The sequence below is a fragment of the Vidua chalybeata genome, chromosome 9, assembly GCF_026979565.1.
Source record: "Vidua chalybeata isolate OUT-0048 chromosome 9, bVidCha1 merged haplotype, whole genome shotgun sequence".
Lineage (NCBI taxonomy): Eukaryota > Metazoa > Chordata > Aves > Passeriformes > Viduidae > Vidua > Vidua chalybeata.
In genome coordinates, this window is record NC_071538.1 from 19,636,514 (window position 1) to 19,661,939 (window position 25,426).

The 25,426-nt window shown below is 43.0% G+C and overlaps 1 protein-coding gene and 1 long non-coding RNA gene across 2 annotated transcripts in view; one reads left to right on the plus strand and one right to left on the minus strand.

The window, feature by feature from the left end:
- The first annotated feature begins 1,626 nt into the window (after nt 1–1,626).
- On the plus strand, nt 1,627–17,052 carry LMO4 (LIM domain only 4). Its single transcript, XM_053950912.1, has 5 exons — nt 1,627–2,212; nt 4,485–4,723; nt 11,528–11,624; nt 11,983–12,138; nt 16,296–17,052. The coding sequence occupies exons 2-5, from the start codon at nt 4,488–4,490 to the stop codon at nt 16,302–16,304; spliced, it is 498 nt and encodes a 165-aa protein (XP_053806887.1). The 5' UTR covers nt 1,627–2,212; nt 4,485–4,487; the 3' UTR covers nt 16,305–17,052.
- A 3,393-nt stretch (nt 17,053–20,445) lies between these two features.
- The window catches only part of LOC128792463 (uncharacterized), a 361,852-nt gene continuing 356,871 nt past the window's right edge, over nt 20,446–25,426 (minus strand). Inside the window, exons 24-26 of the long non-coding RNA XR_008432418.1 lie at nt 23,613–23,837; nt 20,794–20,940; nt 20,446–20,531 (exon numbers count right to left, since the gene is read on the minus strand). This is a non-coding gene — a long non-coding RNA (uncharacterized LOC128792463). The remainder of the gene's footprint in view (nt 20,532–20,793; nt 20,941–23,612; nt 23,838–25,426) is intronic.

Here is a 25,426-nt window from a genome sequence, read left to right on the forward strand (position 1 = left end):
GTTGGCACACGGCTCCGTGCCCAGCCCAGGTCGGGGCTGCAGGGCTGCGGGAGACCCACAGGTGGCGATGTGGATAAAGCACACCTGGGCTGCGACTGCCGGACCGGGCTCGCCGCCAGGCTATCCCCGGGCGGGCGGGCAGCATTCCTGCGCCGGGGCGCTTACTCGTTAGGAGGTGCTCCCGGGAAGAGTTCCGTGTACCTGTGCGGGGCACCGCGTCTGCGTTAGCTGCCGGCAGGGGCGGGTTTAAAATATTTTGTTGTCTCGGACATCGGTGGGGGGGCTCACGGAGCTCGTAGCTCGGTCACGCTGCCATCACCACGTACTTGACAGGGCAGCGAACGTGCCCGCGGGCGGCGGGGCCGCCCTGCCCTGCCCGCGGCTCACGTCGAGCGCGGCCCGAGCGCTGCTGCCGTCCGGCGAGCGCTGCATTGGCTGCTGCTTACGTCAGCGGTCTGGAATCGAGAAACTCCTGCTACGAAGTTTCTCTGTCCTTTAACAGATGCCGGCAATGTGCCACCGAGGGGGCTCCGCCGCGAGCGGTGCGCGGGTTGACAGCGGGGCGTGCGTCCCCTGTGCCGGGCACCGCCGGGCGCGGAGCTGCGCCGCGGACAGCAACCGCATTTAGGAGCACTTTGTTATTCTGGGGGTGTGTTCCAGCGATTCGCGGCTGTGCTTATCCTGCGTGTTGCACTTAGGCCTCACAGGCGTGAGTTGATTTTTCATAGTTTTAAGCGTCCCCACGAAACATTACTTCTTCCGATTTGCCGTCATCCCTGGCAAATCTGAGGACATCTGAGGGCTTCTCCCTCAGAAATGCAGTTGTCTGCCCTGCTGACGAGCGGTGCCGCCAACTGCGGCTACTTAACCCACCGAAACCTCCGCTGGGGCGGTCACCGCGGGCCGTGCCCGCCTGAGTCCCGCAGCGCAGCTCCCGCAAGGAACGTGTGACAGTCGGCGGCTCGACATGGCCCCTCTGCTCACGGGGCGAGCCGGGCACGGCTCGTCGCCGCCTCTCCCCGCCCCAGCATGGGATCCCAGGATGGGGTGCGGGCACCGGGGCCGGACGCGGCAGCGGGGGGCGCCACGAAGGCGGCAAGCAGCGGCTGCTGCGGCCGCGCCTCCCCTCGGCACCTCCCCCTGCCCGGCAGGGCCGCGGTGGCGGGGGAAGCGCCCAGCGGCCGGGAAGGGCTCCGACGGACATCGTTCCCGGGCGGAGCGGGCCTGCTCTCGGGGACAGTCGGGATGACCCCTCGCCGCCAAGTTTCTCAACTGGTGGCCGGGAGCTGGCGGGCGGGGCGAGGCGGGATGGACAGTGCCCTCACGGCCGCGCGCCTCCCCTCAGCGCCCGGGCGGACGGCGCGGCCAGCGCTGCCCACCTGACTCCCTCCTTCCTCTCCATTCCCCTCCTCCTCCTCCTCGCCCCCTCCCTTCCTCTCTCTCTCTCTTTTTTTTTTTTTTTTTTTTTTTTTTTTTTTTCCTCCCCTCTCACTCATTCCTTTGTCTTCCCGGGGATTGGCAGGTTTTATTATTCCGCCTGAACAAGCCGGGGGCGGATTGGCTGCGGCGGGCTGACGAGGGCGCCGAGCCGGAGTGTAGTTGGGATTCTGCTCTGTCAGTAACACATGTGTGAGGGCAGCGGGCACACGCGCACCGTGCGGGCACACACGCACTTGCAGCCTCACGCTTAGACGGGCACAAGGGCCGCCCCCCGCGCCGCCGCCGCAGGATCCCGGCAGCAGCTCCGCGCCCGGCCCCGCTCAAACTCGCTGGCTCCCGCCCGCTCTGCTGAGGCGCTCCGGCGGGCCGCGGCCGGCCGACTCCGCGCCGCGGGAGGCTCGGGAGCCGCCGCAGCCCGGAGAGGGGGCGGAGGTGGGGGAGCGGGGGGGAAGCGGCACAAAGTGAAGCCACATTGCCAAACTTGCCCGGCGATTGCAGCATCGAGCGGCGGCGGCGCCCTGCGTGTGCGGCTCAGCGGCGGGGACCGAGCTCTGCAGCTCCCCTCCCGGGAAGCGGGAGCTGGAGGAAGGACCCGGGCAGACGCCTCTCATAGCAATATCTATATTTTTCCAGCCTGGGCTGCCCCTTGCCGGGCGGGGGGCTCCCTCCAGCCGGCGAGAGGGCGAGCGCTGTGCTTATTTCTTTGCAAGAAGACCTCTTCAGGCACCCCGAGCGGCGCTCCCCGGCCTTTTGCAATATAGAGGGGAAGCAGGTAAGAAGTGCCGGTCGCTCCCCCGTGTCTCGCAGCGTTCGTGTGCGCGGTGCCCGCCCGCCGCCGCCGTCCCGCTGCCCGCCGGGCGGAGGGGTGCGGAGCGGGGCGCCGCGGACCCCGGGCATTGTCGCGGCCCCCCGTACAAAGCCTGGCGGCGGCCGCCGCTGGAGCGCTTTCCCTTACCCCCCTTCCCAGCTGCCGCCGGGAAAGGGCTCTGCCTGCCTCGGCTGTGAATGGAGGGGACGGGGGGGGGGGGAGGTGGTGGGTGGGGGGAGGCTGGGGCACCCGCTTCCCCTGTAGTAAACACTGTTCTGAAACAGTGGCAGAAAAGATCAAAGTGAGCTCTCTATTTCTCTCCTCTCCGGTTCCCTTCCTGCCCCACACACAGTCTTTTGTTTCAATCCAGGAGAAAATCGGTGAATCACCTAATTAAAACCAAGACATGAATTAAGCATCCATTTTTGTACTACAAATTTCCAGCTCTCCGCTTGTCCCTCCCTTGGTCTCCATTAAAAAAGCACCAGAGACGCTGTTAAAAGGGGGTATTTTGCCTCTAGCTTCTGGCTCTGCTTTCTATTTCACTGACTCCTATCCCAGGACCAAAATTGCTTGGCTCTGTAATTACTAGAGTAAGCCTATTTAAGTTAAAAGCTTTCCCCCCCCAACTCTAAATGAAACTTGATGAGGGCCCGTCCTTAGTTATCAAGGGAGTCACTTTCTGGTCAGTCCTCTTGATTCATCTTTTTAGATTTAATCAGCATTAAGGTATTGCTTGTCCTTAAGAGCTTTAGCTTAATGGGGTTACTGGATGGTTTTCTCAGTGTAACGTTTCCCATTTTATATTTATACATATTTGTCTTCGACAAAGACAGGTTAAGGTGGTGGCATGGAGCCTTTTTCTTTCTTTTAAGAAATCCGAAGTGATTTAAAGCATAGGAAAACGGTTTAAAGACTCAGAGCAGGAAATGCAGATTCATTAGGCTGTAGCTGGAAACTGTAACAAAAGGCAATTCCTTGAACAAATGCATCAGAAATCAATTTGCATAAAGGTACACGATGCGTTCGGATAAATGCAATGCTAATGGCTTTTAGAGTGGTTTTCTTTCCAAAGTCTCGGGGTTTTTGTTACAGCTTAATTGGTGCAGTTCTCCTGGTTTATTGTGCGGTCACTGGACATACCTCCAGGTACTCTTTCTGAGGAAATGTATGTTTAAATCGGCCTCAGTTCTCCTCCTTGCAGCCGAGTTGGGCCAGTGTCAGGAAAAGTTCGTCCTCGCTGCTCTGGACGTATCAGTCTGAAGGTCCTTAGCAGATAGCCAGATGCTTCGGCATGAGCACATACGGCTTACAAAGGACAAAGACAAAACATGCTGCTTAATTGGCAGTAAATAACTTGATCTTTTTATAGTATAAGTGACTAGAGGAACACCGGGAGTTTATTGGACCCTGGATTGAAGGCAACAAATTAATCGGTTTAGAGTAAGCTTTATGAATTGATTCCTATATTATCTCTCGGTTGTCCTGCTTGCATAAAGCATTTATTAGAAAGTGAAAAATGTCCTTAGTAGCAGTTTCGGGGGCGGCCAGAGTAACCGCAGCCGGAGCGATGCACTTCATTACTCTACTGCTTTCCTAGGGTCGGTAAACTTTTTTTTTTTTTTTTTTTTTTTTTTTTTTTTTTAGTAACAAAGCTTTAGCATTTAAACTGCTGATCAAGAGCAGATTAGCGAGACAAAAGTTGAGTATGTTTGTGTAGGAAGTTAACAGGCGTCCTAAAGTTCAATGATCTATTATTCGGGCCAGTGTCCTCAATCTGGAGTGTTTTCTCGGGGTGTTTTTAGTTTTCCAAAATAAAACTACGGAAAATAAAATCCCAAGGCCTCCAGGGCCGGTCCGGAGCCCCTCGTTACCGCCCCGAGCCTGCAGAGCCTCTCCTAGACCGAAAAACCAGTTTCACAACTTCCCCCCCTCCCCCCGCCCCCCCACTCTTCACACACTTTTTTTCATAAGCAAAACAAACCCCGGGACTGTTCCTGACTTGTGAGCTGCAGCTGCACAAGCCCGGAGCGGGGGGGCGGCGGGTTGCGCTCGTTCTGCCCCCCGCGCCCGCCGCTCCCCGCCAGCTGCGCGGCCGCGCCCCTGCCCCGCGGCCCGGCCCGGCCCGGCCCGGCCGCCGCTGCCCCCCCAGGGCCCGGACGGCGCTGGCCCCGCGCTGCCGCCCCGGCCCGTCCTGTCCCGGCGCTGACCCGCCCCCGTCCTTCTCTCCGCGCAGGCCATGGTGAACCCCGGCGGCAGCGCGCAGCCGCCCCCGGTCTCGGCGGGCTCCCTCTCCTGGAAGAGGTGCGCCGGCTGCGGGGGGAAGATCGCCGACCGCTTCCTGCTCTACGCCATGGACAGCTACTGGCACAGCCGCTGCCTCAAGTGCTCCTGCTGCCAGGCCCAGCTGGGGGACATCGGCACCTCCTGCTACACCAAGAGCGGGATGATTCTCTGCAGAAACGACTACATCAGGTGAGGCCATGGCCAGGCTGGTGAAGACAGCTTTCCCCCTTTCCTCCTGCCTTTTTCTCCATTTTTCTCTTCCCCCCCCGCCCCCGCCTTTATTCCTCGTGGTGGGTGTCTGCAGGGCAGAGGGGTGGGCTGGCTCAGGATGGCTCCTTCATTAGGAGGGAGAGACGTGCGGGTGCGGATGTTAGCACCTAGCCCAGGGCGAGTTGCGACTGCCAAGTGGAGGAAAGGAGGGGGGGCTGAACGACGACTGTAACTTTAAAGTGGTTTGTCAGCACAAAACAAGTCCTAACTAAAAATAAACAGCAATCAGAGAGGCTAAATTAATCTGCTTTGTTGTAGTGTTGAAGGAGAAGTGTGCATATCTGAACAGTAAATGTTAAAATCGTAGGGCTTAAATAAGGCTGTGGCAGAGGTGCTAAATAATGAAATGCCTGCCTTTAGTATCTGATTAATTATGATATTTACATAAGCACCTTTAAACTCCTTTGAGTGGAAACAGAGTGACTCATTCTCTGTTCTCCTTGTGAAAGAGCTGATTAACCATCAGTTGGAGGGCCACGGATTCTACTTATAGCAAAAAACCAGTGGTATGATGTTTGTCTCAGCATTGTTACAGAGAAGCTTTGAACCGATATTTCTCTGAACTTCCAGTGTAGACAATGCAGGAGATAGCAGAGGAGGTATATGCTCTTGCCCTTTATTTCTTATCTCTTCCTCTTTTGAAGCTGTTTGCTTCAAATGCCACAGATTTGGGTAGGGGGAACTAAGCCTCACTAATCTCACATCTGTTGGGGTACAGTAAGATTATGCATAGTATCCCTTCCAACAAGTTTCCAATATAATTAATAGAATTCATGAGGTCAGGTGCCCATACGATCTTTTCAGGTGAACTCAAGCTACTTAAACTCATTAATTTAAAAGGAGGCATTTTGAAGGATTACACATTTAATTTGAGTAAATGGTTTGATAGACTGATGCACATGAATGCTTCAAGGAGGTGTTCTGTTTCAACGTTCGGTAATTAAAAAAACAACAAAAAAGCCCCATACCTTCCCAGCATCACAGAAATGCTTAGTTAAAAGAAATTGTGTTCTGTTTAAACGCTTCTGGCTCCTCATTAATAGTAAATGTCAAGAGTTAACCCAGGATTTCCCTTCTTTTTGACGGCCAAGAAGCTCCACTTATTTTCCTTTCTGAAGAAAAAACAAACCTACCAAAAGCAGCCATCAAATGTTTCAAGTTTGGTTATGTTGTAAAACTTAGGTTTGAGAAGACACAGATTGTGCACAGGGACCTCCTAGTTAAGAGGATGGAGCTTTAAGATTTGGTTGCTTTGATAGTGCAGTTTCTGACCTGGTACGTGGCTGTGGCTTCATATAGTTAAGTACATGAAATGGGTCCTGTGCTATGTCTGAGGAGTTGAAGCCTTAGCTTTGCTAGTTTCAGAGGTATTTTTAGAGAGAAATGGTGAAAAATCAGTACATTGTGGGTGCACAATGGTGCTTTTTGGTCATCGTCGTAAGCAGCAAGCCCAAGTCTGGCAGAATAGTAATTAAATAGAGCAGAACAGTGTTAGGGAAAGAGTCTTGTTTGAAGTTGAAAAATTGACACTACTGTTAAGATGCACTGAATAGTACAGATTCATCACTCGACCAACACCATCAAACAAACCCTCATGTCTGATTGCTACTAATTAAAAAGAGAAGATGCGTCCACTGTGTCCCAGAGGCAAGTTCAGGCAAGCTTATCGCTGTCCTCTGGTTTTGTGTTGCCAAAAATTAATACTCGTTTATTTTAATGTAGGCAATTATGAATAGGATGCTTTATCAGATGAGGGGTTTGAATTGATCTCCTTGTCCTGTCGCCTGACTTCTCTTTAGATCTGTGTAATTTGACTTGCAAAAATAACTCTGACAGATGCTTGCTGAAACTTGAACTGGACACCGTACACTCAAGGTGGGGTAGGATGGCCTGGCGCTGCCAGGGCTGAGTTAACTTGGAGCTTTCCTGCTGGAAATGGACTTTGCAGGCTTCCTCATGGGTCACGCTGGCACCAGCGCAGCCCTCGCCCTTGTCGTGTTTGAAATGGTTACATTTGGTTGGGGAGGCAATGCCACTCCTGACAGCGAGTCTCTCCGGTTCCTCTCTACCATCCTTCTCCCCTCTTCGTTTTCCGGCGGGTTTTTGTGGTGGCGCATTCTCTTCCCCAGGCAAGAGCCACTGGCACGGTTCTCAGCCGGAGATGCGGGGCACGCTGGACACCACTGGCAAAATTGGAAAGAGGATTGATTGGCCCGGCAGGCGCCAGGTGAAAGGGGACTTGACTCCTTCGGGCCAAGACCACAAGGGCCATTTATTAATAAGCTTTTTAGCTGTCTCAGGCTGTATGTGGGGTTTTTTGTTGTTGTTTAAACAACACAACGCTCCCCTTTCCCTCCCTCTCCCCCCCTCAAAACCCGAAAACAAATTGGCCGTAGAGCTACAGCTGCAGCTTTCATTGAAGGCCAAGGTTCCTGGGAAAAGAGGGAGGTAAAAACCCCGGTCCGTTCCCCTCCCTCCCCACGGCGAGCAATGCGCTCAGGGAGAGGAGTGGAGCGCAGCCCTCCCAACCTTGAGATGCCAGATAAAGCAGCAGCGTGGCAGCGAATCCGCACAATTAAAAGCTTTAATTAGTGTCTCCTCCATTTTCTCTTAGTTCTGATGGGTTTTATCTAATGAGATCTGGTCGCTGGCTTAGATCTGCTCGGAATGACGTGTCCGAAATGAATGAGAGCCGCGTCGCAAACAAAACATTTAATTAACAAAATTGGCCTCTAAGAGAGAGCAGGGAGTGGTGGGGAAGGGGGAGAGGGGAAGACTGCCCGGGCGCCTTTTAAAGGGGCAGCGCCCGGCGCCCCTCCCCGGGCGGCCGCTCCGCGCAGCGCAGCGGGGGCGCAGCCCCGGGGGCGGGGGGCGGCCGGAGCCGGCCGCGCCGCAGTGAGGCCGCTCCGGGGAGGGGGCCGCCGGGCAGCCAGTTCATTTCCCTGGTAATCAGCGGCAAGCTGCTATATTCAGGGAATGCTGTCCCTTTAATTGAACAGGCTAGGTAATTAAATGGCACTTTTCCAATAGGACGTGCTAGGTAAATCTAATAGTTGGTTATTTAATATCACTTTGAAGTCTGCCCACTCAAGCACAATGACAGCACAGGAGCATGTGAACTATTAGCTAGGAAAAAAAAAAAAAAAACAGGATCTCAAAAATTAATTAAATCGCATGCAATTTAGGGGGAACGTTTATCTTGATTTGTCATAACAGAATTAATTCAAGGCCTCCAATTCACTTGGGGGCAGATCTGTTACTCTGAATTAACCAAGCGTAATTTGGCTGGGTTTTTTTTTTCCCTTTTTTTTTTTTTTCTTCCTCTTCTCTAATGCAGCACTTGCCATTATGCACAGCCCCCCTTTTAAGTATCAATAGCTTCTGGTGCTTTTAAGGTGCTTGGTCTCTAGTTATTCTGAAGTACCTTTAATGGACTTGGCTTCAGGCATAATATCTGTGTTGCCTTTCTTTGTTACATTTAATATAGCTGGTGCAGAATTTAGATTAAATGTGGGGAATGTACAAAAACACTGATTCCTTCTGGATCAGTAGGTCTGGATGTGCATTTCTCTTTGCTAGGGCTTGGATATATGTATGTGGACACAAATGTGCACCATGTCATGCAAGAATCAGAGTGCTTAAATCTGTCTCCACGATTTTGGAAAGCATTGGAACATTACTTTGTTAGTACAAGTTGCTAGAGACGTGTTTCTGCTGATTCTGAATTTTGAGCAGCAAGATGAGAAACTGGGTTGAGAAGATTTCTTGCTGCTTTCATTCCCACTCTCCTACAGAAAGTTCTGAAAAAACCCCCACCAGCAAAAAAAAAAAACTAGAAGCATTTGGGGGTGCGGGGAATGCTTCGTTGGAACCACACAGTAGTTAATTTAAGGTGGCTCAGTAAAATGCTGCTAAGTGTAGAAGAGCTGCCTTGTCCGTAAAGGGAACCTCTTGATGTTTGTGATTGATTGCATTGCCCAAATGTTGAAATATTAATGACCTTCTTGGACTGAGGACCCAAAGAGGAAACTGAAACCAATTCTGTCATCACAATTAAAGAGTCCCCTGGCTTTAATTAGCCTGACCTGGGGTATCTCTACCCATTGCTGCAGTTAAAGAGAAAAGAGCCCATTAAAGTCCAGTCTGAGACCGATAGCTACTTAATTGAGCACCTAAAGCCTCAAGCCTTTTAAATCAAATACTGTCCTGGACAGTCCCCCTGGTTAGATAATTAGCTCTCCAGCTTCCCAGAAACCATGCAAAACAACTTTTTCAGTAAAGAATAGTTAATGTGGAAGACTTCCTTTGCTGGTAAGGAGAGATAACATTTTTTAAAAAGATAAAACTTCTTCCTGTTAATGGCATTACAGAACAAAACCATTCATAACAGTAGAGATGGAAAAATAAGTTTAATTCTGTTGGTAAATAATAATAAGCAGCGGAAGGGCGGTCTGAGTTTGTAAGTAATTTTTAGGAATTTTAGCAGAAGATTCAGCTGAAATGGCTTTCCAAAGTAGAGTTGTTCTGGGAGCATGCCTTGGGAAAACTTAAGATGTGTGGAAAGCCTCGGGATTAGTTTGACTCCATTTATTAGAATTCACAGACATTCAAGGTGTGGGACCACTCTAGTTCAGAGAGAATAGTATAACGAATGCTTAATGAAGACAAGTAGTGCAATGAGATCAGCATTCTGAAAGCTGTGTTTTCAGTTGGGTGGTACAATTGTACAGGGGGAAGAGGGGGGTTGTGAGAGACAGCTCACCACGTTCAGATTCTCCTGGACAACTGACATCATCTGTCCATCTTTGCCCTTCTACCCAGCAATGCCCTTGCTGCCATCTTCTTACTCTGGATTGTCGGATCGTTGCTCTAGAAGGGTAGCAGTGCCTTTCTGCCTCCTCTCCCAGTCCTTCCCGCACACTGTCTGTGGTGCCAACGTCGTTCCTAGGAATGATGAAGGAAAAAAAATGCATATTGCAATGCTTTGGAAGTAACCTCGGTATATCATGTAACTATTCTGAACTGGTCCTGGTTTGGAAGATGCCCTAGTAATGGACCTTTAGTTTCCAGACAGTTTAGTCCCTTTGGCGGGGAGGTCCTGACAATGTATTAGTTCAGCTTTCCCTTTGTAACCGCTCTGATTCTGCAAGAACGTGTCAATGTGTCGTGGATCTCAGACTAATTAGTTTTGAAATGGAGTTTTGATTGAACTCTTCAAATCGATGCTGCTGCAAAATTTGTTTCTCAGCTTCCTATTAAAAGCCATCTTAAGGGGCAGTTTTACTACTCTCTCTGTCGTTCAGTCGATACATTTAATAACAACTTACAGGCTATTTTCAATAAAGTGGCGACAGCAAATTAGTAGTTTGAACATGACAAGCCTCCTCTGCAAGCTCAGATTCTGAAAATTCAAAGCAATTATTTTTATACAGAGGCACACTGCAATCATTCAGATTACGGGTATTCTGTTGTAATGTGTGTCCTAGGTTGACACAAACAGAATTTTATGACTTTATTTGGACAGGAAGGAGATGCAAATATTAATATTTATTATGACACCAATACTCTTAATTTGTAAATCCTATTGCTGTGTTTTACATTGTACAGAAAAGTGGGTCTGTGACCCTGCCAGCTAGTTCAATTTCCTTTTTTACTGCAAAATGAATTGTGGTAGTCTTTATAAATATTTGTGTCTATTAGAGACTTGCGCAAAAGCAAATAAAGGTTTTTCTAATTCTAGCTAAGGCAGCCTGTAAAAGTAGAACTCAATAATCATTACTGTATTATATTTTGAATCGATGTGATGTGCCTTTAAATGGATTTGAAGAATTATGTATATATTTTTCTTCACCACTCTTCTGCCTATTCCCCCCTCCCCCCACTGCGTGTGCCCCCCCCCAATGGCAGATGTTGTGGTCTCATTTGATTGCATAGGAAAACTGCAGTGATACAGCAAACACCCAGAGAGATATGATGACAAATGGGTCCAGATCCCGGTAAATTACTTTCTGCTCAAATCGAAATTTCATTCAGTTTGTTGCTAGCAGAGATGAAGTAATCTAAATTGTGGACTCAGGAGCAGATAGAGGGAAGTTGGAGCAAGCATTTCATTATCAAGAGAGAGAGAAGGTTAGGATGAAAGAGATGAGCAGAGGCAAATCTAAAGTGTTGACACCATGATTGAAAAGGTTAACCCATACACATTATATATCAACCTGGATAGCAGAGAGTTTCTAATGGAAACTCTGCACTGATGGAGGTTTACTGGAGTTTCAATACACTGAGCATGATGTCTTCTTAGATATACAATCAAATCCTCTTAACCCTTTTGATGACTCATATCTCAAGATATGATTAAAGTACAAAAGAGTTCTTCATATAATTTCAAGGACACAATGCATTTAAACTCCAGTCATGAATTGTATCTTTTTTTTTATGATGAACCCAGTAATCTGATAAAATGTGTGTAGTACAGAATTGTTTGTGTTTCTAGAGGTGTAAGTCAATATTTCTGATTAAATCCTGTGTAACCACATCCAAGGTAAGGTGAAGTTACCGGTTGTTACACAAAAATAAACTTTTTCATATTATGAAACATAAGCAAGTTGGAAGACGGGGGTCAGAAGTCTAAAATAGTTGTGTAATAAACCGTGGCAGTGATGTGCAAAAATGCCTAGAGCCTTCTGAGTATTAAATTATTCATGATCATCACCTCTGTTTCAGGTTATTTGGAAATAGTGGTGCTTGCAGTGCCTGTGGACAGTCCATTCCTGCTAGTGAGCTGGTCATGAGGGCACAGGGCAATGTCTATCATCTTAAGGTGAGGGTTTTTTTCTGTGTACTTTTGTTTTTAGCAGCTGATTAGTATTGCCATGCCTCTTTAGTGTAAAACCTGCATCTGCTTATGAATGAAATGCAAAAATAATAACTAGAAGAAGGAGTATCTATTATAAAGCTTTGCTTAGTGCGTAGCTTTGTTCCCTCGTAATCGGTAAAACTCTGCTTGAGTTATGTACTGCATAGTCCCAACAGGTAAGACCAATATCATATTTGGAGATACTAGAAACCAAGCAGCTCCATATCTCAACTGCACTTGCAGTCTCTGAAGTGTAATTTTCAAACCTGCAGCATACTTAATTTGTGCTGTAGTTTCACTTGCTGTCTCTTTCCTTTCCCAGTGTTTTACGTGCTCTACCTGCCGGAATCGCCTGGTCCCTGGAGATCGGTTTCACTACATCAATGGCAGTTTATTTTGTGAACATGATAGACCTACAGCTCTCATCAATGGCCATTTGAATTCACTTCAGAGTAATCCACTACTGCCAGACCAGAAGGTGAATACTCCACAATTACTAATAAGCTTTCTTAGAGCTAAATGAAGATCAATTTCTTTTCATTCTAATAGTGGACATTCCCTGCCCCCGCAAAGAGACCTTTAAGTAGCTGAACTTACCTTAAGTTATTTAGGCACAGGGTTTGGGGAGAAAATAGTAACCTTTTAAATATGACCTACAAGGTGAGTCAGTTTATTTTGGTTTGGGCACATGCATCTGTACAGGTGTTGAACTCCTTATGTACAAAGCAAAATGGAGAGCATACATTAATACAAACTTTTAAGAAAGAGAATTATTTTATAATATTGAAATTAAGGGTTACAAGAGAGCAGGTTTCTGAGGGAGGAAAACTAGGTCCTTTAATATGGAAATAAATGCCTTGTGAAGATAAGGTTCCTGGACTAAACTAACATATTTTATTTAAATATTAAAATTTTAGTTGAGGAAGCATTCTGGGGTACTCTTTCAGAAGTATTTTCTTGCCTGTTTTGTGTGTCATAACTCAGATTTTAAAACCAAAGTGCTATTTACTTACTGTTCCGTGACACTAATATCTCAACTAGAGATTGTGTAGCTGTGTGGTTGATAGTTTTGGTTTCTAGCTAAATGAGTGAATAATGATCATACAGATCATAGAGGGAAGAAGAAGAAAAAAAATTTCTGATCAACAGTTGTCTTGTAACTCTGAAACTAGATAGTTTTAGATGTATTTTAATCTTCTTAATCAGTCCTAAAGCTATGCAAGTGAGTGCATTTTGATAACTGCTGTGCCTAATTTGTAACAATTACTGTCAACCTTGAGTTAAGAGACTGTTCATTCCACCCTGGTCCAGAAAAGAGTGGATGTATGACTCTTGCACATAATTTTATTCACATCATATTTCATACTGATTATGTATTGATGACATTGATTCATTTACTCTTTACAGCGCCACTTGCATGGATATTAAATCTTATTGACCACAGATGAATTTTAATTTCAGATTGGTGATAGATTTTTCCATCAGCTCTGATAGTATATTTGACTTTTTCATCATTAACCCAGGCAATCACACAGCACTGAGTTATTGCAATGAAACAAAAAGTGCACACTTCAGTTGGTAATTCTTTATAGATTTACAATAGGAACTTCATTAATGTCTGTAAGGATCACAAAAAATAACATCTATCTGCAAGTAGGAATTCGGAAGATTAAAAAAAATCTGGGACAAATGCTAGGCTGATCTATTCTGTAGTGTGCAGTGTATTTTGTAGTGCTTTTAGTCAGTGGAGAACTATGTCCGAGAAAACAGAAACTGTTCTTTTACTTTTTTTTTTTTTTTTTTTTGTTGTGTTGCTACATTTCAATATCTGTGTTTGCTTTTTTTTTTCTGTGCATAAATTTACTGATTAATTTTAAGTATTCTTTCAAGTCTTATACAGTGAATGTAATTACATCAAAATAAAGAATGGGACTTTTTTTATTTACTTAATTTGTCAATTGAGGTGATGAGAGAATTGAGTACAAAAATGCTACATAGTTAGGCAGAACAAAGATAATTAAGATTGGAAGAGAATGTGCAGCCTCTTCTCAAGGAAGTACAAATACAGTTAAAGATTCATAGATTTATACTGTTGTGAATTTTAATGAAACAAATCTGTAATATAGACTAGCTAGCAGTGATTCAGTTAAATGAATATTTATAGGTATCCCATTTCAAAATATAGGTAAAACCATTTATCTTTATACAATGCAGTAAAAGGTTTACCATTCTGAGAGTGGTTTATCCACTTGTCTTCTACGAATGTAAAGTTTAATGTAACTTCAAATAGGTGTCTAAATTGTCATTTAGTTTTATCAGTTTCTTTCTCTGCCTTAGCAAAACATAAAAATGATTTAGTTGCAATAAAAGCAGCAGACATGATGAGGAACATAGAACATGGAAAAGAGAAGTAAAATGGGACTGGGCTTGCAGAGCTCGTGACTGTAGGTACCTGGTGGGAACTAAATGCAAGAGTGGTGAGAGCAGGTTTTTGTTAGCTCCTGTCACTGACTGGTAGTGGCACTGCTGTGGACAGAGCTGAGGCACACGAGCAGCTCTTGGGGAGAAGGTTGAAGGGACACGAGTTTGAGGGGTTTTCTTTATAATACAATATCACTAGAAATTGTTCTAACTTCTGCTGTTTTTCAAAGGGAATTGCAGAACACTGTAACTCCAGAAAACAAACACAGTTAAAGAGATAAGTTGATAATTCATGTATTTGTCAGGTTTCTGGAGCTTTGGAAGCTACAGGGGCAGTTGCTAAGAGTTATATTTAATAATATAATTTAATATATTTTTTATATTTTATATTTTTTAATAGTTTTATATTTTGTTTTTTTTAACAGTGTAAAAATTTTAACATCAGAGATGTTTTCCAGGAAGGTACACGTTTTAGGGCCGCTGATTAAAAATATTCTTCCACTGTAACACAGTTGGCTGTAACAGATACTTTTTATTAAACATTACAGATCAATCATTTTCCATGTTATTCTGTCACTAGAGATTACAGAGATAGCAGAATATCCACAGGTTTTTTGTGGTTTTTTTTTTTTTTTAACCAAAGAGATTGAGACATTCTCAGCATTAAAGCACATTTCGTTATGCATATGAAGGTGACAGTGATGAACTTACTCTTGTCTCACTGCAGTTTACAGGTGACCAGTGCAGGCAGGAAAGGTTGCATGGCCTAACTTAGTTTAAAAACTTGGAGTTTTTTTTTTAAGGAGACAAAGCAGGGATGTTTGCCATTTCTGCCTTTTGCCTCCCTGAGGCAATTCACACATACAAATTATAACTTCCCATCACTTGCCCTGTAGTTTAAAAGCCCCTGTTTTCTCTAAACTCAGTATTGCTTGTCTGCTGAGTGCAAACTTGGTTTGTGATGTCCCGTGTGCCATTTCATTTGAAGGGGCTGTATTGTCAAGAATTCTCTCTGCTTTTCTTGTACTGGTAGTATTCCTGTAGTATTTCTTGTTTGCAACAGCATTACCACCTACTGAAAGTGTACATTTTCCACTGGTTGGCAGTGTTTGTAACAAATGTTTGTCTTCAGCTTCTATACTTTTAAATAAAGTATGAGTTACATTATGTCTCTTAGAGAAGATCTTAAAAATCTTCTAGTTTACATATCACTCAACAATTCCCTTGTAGTTACATAATTGGTGTTGTCTGTGTCCATAGTAGAAGATATTTGATGCTCATTTATTAAATATGCTTGCTGGCTGCTCCCTAATCTTTGTTCTGGACAGACAAATTACCTTTCTCACACTGAGCTTCAGCTCTGGGGAATTAAACCTCCAAGCTTCTACTACTTTAATTAGCTTGGAAGTGGGGGGTTGCAGTTACTAATAGACCTCAGGCTTTTAGTAACTTAGAGAAAGGGTGAGAAAAGAACTTCCTGGGAAGCACAAAATGTCATTTAAAAGCCATAAAAATCTAATATATATTATTTCATTTTGGTAATTGCAAACAGATTGTATTTGAAGACTATGGATGAGCATTCCTATTTTATCCATGAAAGTTTAGATTTTTATTGAGTTAGACACTTCTAATTATGACAATTCATTAATACCCGTATGAAAGCACATGTTTGACTTCATATATTAAAATGTTTATGTAACATTAACTAACGTACCAGATGAGGAATTTAAATGGGAGGGGGGAATCCTGAAATATCTATATTTAGCTCTTGTGCAATGCAGCATATTAACCAAAGTTGCCTTGGGAGGATATTGGCTGTACTTCATATTTGCTTTACACACTATTTCTTCCAATTACAAGATCATATTACTCGCTTCTTCAAAGGCATGGCATGATGGTTCTTCCCTTTCAAACGGGGCCCAGAAAAACCACCTTATTCACTGTATGATTTCTTACCAGAAAGTACACATTTCTTGTTGTAGTCTTTTTCATGTCTGCTTTCTTTAGTAGTGAAACTGTGAAAAATGTTTGCTTTTTGCTGTTTAAAGTTGAAACATTAGCAGTATGAATGGACAGTGTAGAAAGCCTTAATCAAGTCACAGTTAGAAAGTAATCTAATAAAAAAGAGATTAGTGAATAGGGAAAAACAAAAGCAGTCATGTTGTAGTTTCCTATCTCAAATTTAGCTAAGATACCCATTTTTATTTCTTACAGGTCTGCTAAAAGGTCAGAGTAATGCAGAATGCGTGCCTTCATCTCAAATTTTGTTCATCACAGATGGATCCCATGTCTCCAAGTAGACAAGTCACCTTTGTAGCTAGCATCAATGCCAGCTCCATACCATTGCACCTTCTTTATTCTTGATTGCCCTTCCCACATTTATTGGTGTATTAAAATGACTGAATATGAACATTAAGGACTCCATGAACCTGGGCTAATGGGAGACTGTAGAGAAAATGAAAAAAGATCCACCGGAGGACATCTTGGGGGGGTGGGTGGGGAAGATGACTAATGAAGCTAATTAAAAGAAGCATTGAAATCTGCTTTCTACCCTCATTAACAATTAGCAGGGCACTGGCCAGTTTGTACCCTGTGTTTTACCTTAACAACATTCTATTTGCTCTTTGTATATTTAAGTGTTGTAAGGAAATGTGTTTCAATCAAACTGAACATGAGATAAAGATGTGGCTTTTGTGATATTCTATCACAAACACTTTTATTGTATCTCTGTAAAATACAATGTATGTATGCATGTAAGTGTTTTTGTCCTAATGTTGCTACTTCCCATGGCAAAAAAAAAAAAAAAAAAAAAAAAAAAAAAAAAAAAAATCAGGCTCATAGCAGCTACTGTGTAGAAATTTTCACCTACTTCTAATTTGCTGAATGAAGAAAAATCTTTTATTTGTGATATTTTCAGAGACATTTGCTCTAGTATGGTGTATTTAAATAATAAAAAGTAAAACAAAACAGAGTATGGGTTTTAGAAGCTTTGCCTTTTTTTTTTTTAATTACATTCAAAACATTCTGCAACTTCATCTTACATAGTCGTTACCTTAATTGTCAATTACCTTTAATCTACCTTTAAAAGTAGATTTTTGGTTTGGATTTTTTCTTTTGTCTTATGCCATGAAAGACTCTGCTAAACTACTTGACCATGTTACTTGTGGCAAGGATAACGAGTACTACTTCAAAATTATATTTTTTTTTTCATGGAGATTCTTAATTCTGGTAACAACAAGTACATTATAATTCCCATTGCAGTGAATTACAACACACACAGAGGTACTTTGGTCTCTTTCTTTCTAGTTCCTTCTGTTTTAAGGATGTGCCTGTGTCTCTGAGCATGCAAGCATAAGAGGGTATGAATATATCATAAGAGGTCAAAAAAATAAAAGCCAGCGAAAGGTCTGTACCTCACACTGAGCACTAGAATTGAGTATTCATGAAAAGGAATACAATAGCTATTCTGATCTGAACAACATAAAGTTGTGTTTGCAGGGGTTTGAGACTTTAACTTTTCAACACTGATAATCTTAAGGAAAGAAAAACCTGTTTCCTAGGCTGTTTGTGAGAACTAGCTGATCTCAAAATATGATCTGTTTTCTGAAAACAAACAAAAAACACCTCCCCACAAAGCAACAGAGCCACTTCTGAGCTTACAAAGGGGACAACTTCATTTTGCATGTTCTTCCCATCAGCTGTTTAGTGTTAGATCTGTGCAGAATACTTTTGAGAATAAAAATCTGACTTTTCATGTTTTTAGCAAGAATAGTAACATGGATCTGTGGCTCTCCACTGTATGCTTTCAGTCAGGAGCCTGCAAGCAACAAATCTGCCTTTGCTGATTCCTTGCAGATTACCTTTGCCAAAGCAAATCAATATTAAGAAATACTCTACTTTTATAGGAAACTAATACATTCATAACACACCATTATTTTGTTTAATTCTGTCTTTTTAGAAGGTGTTCACTGCTCAGCTGCTTGGTTATGGAGTGAGCTTGACTTATTTTTGTTGTGATGCCAATAACACAAAAAGCTGATTTATAGATTTATCTGTCTTAACAACCAACAGCAGATATTTTTGTTTCAGAATCTACTTCATGATGTCTAGTATATTGGAGGGCTGCTGAATTTTTTCTTCTAACACGTCAGTGCTTGAGGAAGCCCAGTTTCAGTGAAAAGAAAATGTAGCACCGTACAGTATCGGACAGCAAAGACAAAAGACTACTTGCATAACATATAAAGCACAACATAAATGACTGACACTATGTACGACTTTTAATTAAATGCACTTTGTGGGTATTTTAAGTAAGTTTCTAAGCTTTTTGATCTGGCATTAAAGTCTTCAGAGTTCTGCAAATTGTGCTGCTTCAGTATCTTTGAAAAGACACTTGAAGTCATATGAATATAGAATTCAAGTATTAGTGAGACTGTAGACATCTTTTTATATTCTTTCAGTATAAGTACTCAAGGTACAGTGTTTAAATCTAACATGTACAGATTTTTGGTTGTCCAATATAACCTAGAAGTGCTAAGAAGATAGCTAATAACTTCTAGTAAGAAATGTAGTATAGCATTTAGTGATGTAGAGGTTGAAGTTCATTAACAGCTTTAAATAAACTATTATATGACTCATTTGTAAAGCACAGCTACCTATTTAATAGCTTACTTTAAAAGCATTTCTTAAGTTGCAGACCTATAAGATTACAAATGTCACTCATGTTAGCATAATCCACATGCAAGTGATGAAGCCTTTGCTTTGATGTGCTAAATTGCAGGAGGACTAATGGAGCTATGAATATACAATAGAACATATTTAAGTAGTATTCTTGCTTTAGGTAAAACACTTTCTTGAAACCAGAGGCATTTCACACAATGAAACAGGCTGTAATGGGGATGGTAGGTGTGGGCAGGAGGCTACTGGAAACACTTAGATTTGTCCTTATGTGAAAAATCACTTTTTTTAAGGAGATCTGTAAAGAAAAACACATACTTGTTCACCTTTTATCACATGTATTTGCTACACTGAGGCTGAAATACACCCTCTGCATTTAGTGCTGCTGAAAAGTCAAATAATCATTCAGTAAGAGCTTCCCTTTCAAAGATGAATGCTGTTAAAAAAAAGAATCAAAGGAAATATTACTAATCTGAAATCATCCTCATGAACCTGGATAAAATGCTCTGTCTATACTGCATCTAAACATCTCAATCATATAAATTGTCACTCTTATTAATGAAACAATTTTGTAAAAAGATTGCCCTCTAAATGGGTTTAATGTTTTTACCTATCCAGCTGTCTAGTTATGAGATTTACGCATCCTGGCAGGCAGTGGGACATTAAGCCTTTCCAAACCAAATTCTGTTTACAACAAGATACTGTCTTTTCAGTCCTACATGATTTATCTTTAAATATTTTAACAGGTTATGCAGTATCTTATGAAATATAAAATGAGAATGTCTTAACAAAATGAAGCCTGTGAAATTAAGTCACATCTTCAGAATATTAACCACACTGAGTTTGTCTTCCTTTTTCCCTGTTAGTTAACACCGATAAAATTTGCATCACCTAACGTTAGGGTAAATACTAAAAACCCCCAAAACTCACACAGTGGCAGAGTGTGCCTTGCTATCAAGGCGTGGAGTCTCTGCCTCTGGAGGTGTTTAAGGAAAGACTGGACATGGCACTGAGTGCCACAGTCTGGTTGACATGGTGGTGTTCAGTTTAACTCGATGATCTCAGAGGTCTTTTCCAACCTGATTCTGTGATTTCAAAAGATCATTTCAATTTAAATCTTTTATCAAAGTGTTTTGCTGGTAGTTGTATGTGAAGTGTGCAGCTTTTTGCAAGTATCTATTCTGAACAGCTCTATTAAAATAAAAAATCAAATTGAGATTAGGAAATTTATGTATATACATTTTTTCAGGTATTACATTTAATCAGTGTGAAATTGTGTTCTGGGTTTGATGGCACTGCCTGAGACTCCTGTACATGCAGTACCAGATAACCCTCCTTGCTGCTTGTTACTGTTACTACCAGGTGTATGCCTATTGTCAGTCCAGCCAAGCCACAGACAAGCAAGCTCATTGCAATTAAATAGCAATTTGTTTCTATGAAACTGCAATTAAAGTATTACTGATCAGCCATTTTAGATTGGCAGTGCTGTGACTGCATGTTAAACAGAGGAGCTCTCGATTCCTTGCTGCAGTTGGAGAGGTGAGTAACAGTGAGGTGTAACATGCTCACCTCTGTCCCTTGTCAAGCTGGAAGTATGAGTCCTTGGTGAAGTGCTCTGATCTCATCACCAACATGCTGAGAGCGATGACAAGTCAGGGCTCATCTCTGTAAGTTGAACTTGCAGCTTACAGGACCTGAAGTTATTGCTGTTTCTGTTCCTGTATAAGCAGAGATGTGTACGCTTCCTACGGGGATGTTTTCAGCTCCAGATTGATTCTGTTGAGAATGGACAGCAAGTTGTGGGCCCCAAGCCAATAACGTTCTGCAGGTCCTGACTTGTTAGAGCTGTGTAAACAGGACTACTATAGCTCTTTAATCATAACTAATAAAAGACTAGAAGAAAGCAATCAATTACCTTATAGGTTTGTTTGGTTTGGTTTGGTTTTTTTTTTAATAAAAAGCAGAAGTTTATCTGACACGGTGATTATTTTCTCACTCATACAAGGAATGAAAGATTAAAGCAATCCGATGAGCTTACCTGTGTGCACCTGGGGTTTGCTGGCAACTATATGTTAGTGATATTCTGGGGAAGCCACAGTGCTCCTGCCCCTAGGCCTTGCAGAACCCACCAGGCACTGCCTGGAGTCCCTGACCAAGTTTGTACCATTCCTGGTTGACTTGAAATCTGAAATGTAAATTTTTGGTGCAAATTAAAAACTTGTTTGTAAGAACTCAGAGAGGAATTAACTTTGTAGTGGTAATTTTGTTTTTTAATCATCACCATATTATAACAAACTCTGAGACACATTAACTTTAGTTCCTGCATTTTTGTAGAGTGGAGGCTGTAGACATCCTGGTTGTCTGCCAGAGGGGATGACATTGCACCTGTGGCATGCATGAGATAAGCATTGCTTCATTTAGGCACAGGTTCGTGTTTCTGAGAGATGCTCCTTGTGGGGGTGAAGGCTGGGGTCCTGCAGTGTGACCCATGGAGGGGGTGATTGCTGCTGGGTTTGCTGGTCATGTGGCACATGGATAACAAATGCCTCCTGAGCAGCTCTTGGCTCCTGGCAAACGGCAGGTAAAAAGCCTGTGTTTAAACCTAAGTGAAAATGGCCCAGCTGACAGTAATTCATTCACCCTGGTAGAGTGGTCTTATGTCTGAGCCCAAGGCCTGAAAAGAGCCCTGTTTACTGCAGACAGACGCTACTGTGTTGAGGAATTTTTTTTTTCCTTCCTCTGTGGGTATTTTTTAATGACTTCTGTTGTTGTGTTTCTTTTCACAGTAGTTCTAGCATTAAGCTCACAGAAATGTTTTTGGTGTGCAGGAGGCTGCACAGTTCAGAGGGGGAGGCAATAGGACATAAGGGGGTAGTTGGGGGTGGCTCACCAGAGGCTTTTTTTACCCACCCCCCTGTAGCTTGTTCACTGAAGGCTCCTGAAGGAGGGCAGTATTGAGGAAGGCTCTGAGAGGGCTCAGGCCCCTGAAGGACCAGTCCTGAAAAGGTCCTCTGCTTTCAAACAGCAGAGCGTGCACCCCAGGAAGGCAGGAAATTTTAACAGGTGCTAACTTTCAGCAAATGTAAGCTGAAAGTTCTCTCATATTCATTGTCATGTTGGAGACTTGTAGACCATTTTGCTATTTTGTTCCCGTGTGTAATGTTGCTCTTACATTTTTGTGATCATTTTATCTTCTTAAATCAGTTCTCTGCTACATTATTCACCTGAGCTTTCAAATGCTAAAGCTTGAAAATTGCTTTTTTTTAATTATCAAAATGTTTAAAAAATAGAATGTTTTGCTTTTTAGAATTGCTTTTATTTGCTGCTATGTGTTTACCTTTAAAAAACCAAAATCAAAACAAAACCCCTCAACAACTTTCTTGAAACAATCCTACAAACTGTAGCATTAAGACCAAAGTTAGGCTTGAGACATGTCTGCCCCAAAAGACTTTTTTGTGAGAGAGTATAGTGGAGAGAAAATGAAACTTTGAAAAAAGTTGTTCTTCCTGGTTGGGTGCTGGCCCCAGTGAAGCTGCCCGTGAGGAGGGCACTGTGCTGCTGAGCACAGTGAGATGGGCAGCATGAAAGGAGCCCCCACAGACAGAGCCTGCCCTGCCACCTTTCCCAGCACTGGTGAGGGGTCCCCTCTGGTGCCCATCATGTCCTTTGCTCCTACTGGTGGCTGCTGAGCAAGCCAAAGCTCTCCCTGTGCAGTCAGATTCCTCTGCAGCTAAACCAGGTGATGTTTCTTTCTCACACTGTTGCAATATGCTGTTAATTACATTTTGAAATATCCATATACTTTTCCTCTTAGGGGATCTTTTGAGCAAGGTTCTCGCTAACAACTTCTGTGGTTCACCATAACCTCTCAGAATAATCATTGCTTCCATTGAACCTATGCCAGTTGTTTTGTTAAACTAAGTTGAGAGAACGGGGCCTATATTAATTCTCGAAAGGCAAGAGATTGCCCTGTGATCTGGGGAAATCTTGATTGCTTACAGTATGAATAAATGAACAAGGCAGATATTAACTTTACACCTGACTTCAATTTCTTTGAGCAGTGAAGAAATGTCCAGTAGGAGAGTAAAAATCCAGCTAAAACTCATAAGCCAGCCATTAATAGGCTAACTTTATTGTGCTGTAAAATCTTCAGCTGCTTATAGAAAACAAAGGGGCAACGAATGCAGTATTTGTCTTTTATTCTTAGAAAAAACCATTAAGATCAAACGGCCCCTAAAAGACTGAGCTGATATGCATCCCACTTACATATTTTTGGATATCGTCTGATATTCATTCCACTGATGTATTTGATAGGTAATTATATCAGCCACAGCGAGATGCTGATACCAAACAGTGGAAGACTTCAGTGTTTTGCCATAAAGCTTATACCCCTTGTTACTGAACTCTCATCGCACTTGAGATCTGCAGCAATCATTTGAAAGCTGTAGTTGGTATTTTTGTGCTTATGCCACATTTAAAAATTATTATTCTTGCTTCATCAGTTAGTCTTTTTAGCTGACTTGAAAAAAAAAGCATATTGCAAATGAGCTACTATTCTTATTTGTTGTTTTAAGAAGGGTAAGCACTGAAGTATTCAAATGGAACAGATTATACCTTTAATTACATCCAAACAGGATGCTGAGCTGATTTTTCTATTTTCCGTTTAATTGCTATAGTTCAAAAAGATATTGCAAATTTGTAGATGAATTATTTAAGCATAGCCTTCTGGCCTCTGTGTTTACGGGAGAGACCAAACAGGGGGGAGAAAAAGAAAACAGAATTTAAAGGAGAAAATTACCACTTCCTTCTTTAAGAAAAAAGCTTGAATAAAACATCTTGGGGGAAGATTTTTTTTACCTGGAGAGATATTTTATTCTTTGTGGGAACATCTTGGTTCTCCATGGGATTTGTTTATATCCCACCAACCACAGCGGGTGCCTGACTCCTGAGGGCTCCCCTGTCTCATGCCATGGGTACAACAGTGCTGTTTCTTCTCCAACCTGCTCCTTGGTGACTGTGCTGCTTCACAGATGCGATCCCAACCGGCCACCCTTTGCACGGATGTGCTTGATCTCTGTTCTCCTACATACAAAATGAGAATAATGAAAGCAAGCACAGTTCATCGGTTTGTAAACTAAATATATTTTCATTTTGTTTGCATGTGCATGTGTATATATCATTCACCGTATATATTTTGAATATGTACAACGACATTACAGCCAGTGATAAGTCCTACTCACTTACTGTATGTGTTATTTGCTGCAACATTAAACTCAGTAAGAATTTTATAAGTAACTTGTACCAAAACTAAATATATTGTGAAATTGATGCACAGCTGTAAACAAGTACATCACTCCCTGCTTCTACACAGTCAAAGGTGGCAGCTTGTGTGGCAATTCTTTTGTTAACAACTGTACATATTCCAAAGAATAAGCCACTTAATCACATTCGTAATGATGTTTTTAGAAAATAATATTCTTGGGGGAGTGGGGGAACCCCCAACCTATAAACCAACAAGAAAAGTAAACCTAAAACTTGTACCATAGAAAGAAACGCTGTCAGCATGCAGGTCTTTTGCTCCCCCCATCTTATTTTTTTTTTCTTGTGCTGAACCTGCCTGCGTAAAGTACATTTTTATAGCTCTACTGTGGATTCAAAGAAAGATGACACTGGCACAATCTATTCAAGTTTTTTCGTGGATTATCTTATTTCATTATTTTCAATACTGCTAAGTATGTGCTACCCACTTAGAGAGCTGATGTGGTGCATAGCAAAGCTCAAGATGTCCTCTTAAATACACAAAGCTTATGCAAGGCTGTGACACAAGTAGGTTTTAAACATCAGCAGTGTTGGCAGCTTTGAAGGGCTGATACGAGACAGCCTTGCCGACACGTCCCAGGTTACAGGGAGAGATTCAGGAAGAAACTGAACCAACCAGAGTAAGACTAGGACACAACTTTTATTGATGGAGTTCAGGGGAAAGAGGCACCGGGGGCAGCTGTATTAATCCCATAATAACTTGAAATATAATCAGTACATTGCTGCAGGGATGGCTAGGAAGGCAGGGAGGTGGAGGTGTCAGGGTTTAAGTTCACAGGCATTCCCAGTTCATTAAAAAGTGAATCAATCAGAAAAACAGGCTGGCTTTTCAAAGGGCTGGCACTTGTGAACGGGCTTCGGACGTGTAGAGGAACACAGATGGTGAGCCCAGGCTCGTGCAGGGGCTGCTGGAGCTCACCAGCCATTCATTTGAGGAGACGGCTGTGTTCTACCCTGCTCAAACCAGTAAAATGTGTTATAATGTGCTAGGGGAGATTCTGGCTGCATTCTGAGAACTTAAAAGCTAGGCAGTGTTGGTGCTGTGGGCCATATTAAGGTGATGCTGATAGATGTTTATAAAGGGAAAAAAGTTTTGTTTTATAATTTCTAGAGTGGTGGTTTAACCAGCAGGCAAATGGGCAGAAGGAGTCTGCCTACAGGACCCCTGTTTGTAGGCAGCTGGTATAGTAATTAGCTCATGACTATTAATTTTTGCCATCCCTGGACTGATCAATGATGTATTTAAAAAAAATAGTGGAATCTGTATATCTGGATCTGGCATTTCCTACATCCTTTTGATGAAGCTGGTGCACACAGACCAGAGAACATCCTTGGAGAATGAGCTTACTCAC

Excerpts from the sequence above, each read along its gene's own strand:
- LMO4 (XM_053950912.1), top strand. The coding sequence starts at position 4,488 with ATGGTGAACCCCGGCGGCAGCGCGCAGCCGCCCCCGGTCTCGGCGGGC. Across the intron at positions 4,724-11,527 it reads TGCAGAAACGACTACATCAG|GTTATTTGGAAATAGTGGTG; the intron begins GTGAGGCCATGG and ends CCTCTGTTTCAG. Across the intron at positions 11,625-11,982 it reads GCAATGTCTATCATCTTAAG|TGTTTTACGTGCTCTACCTG; the intron begins GTGAGGGTTTTT and ends TTCCTTTCCCAG.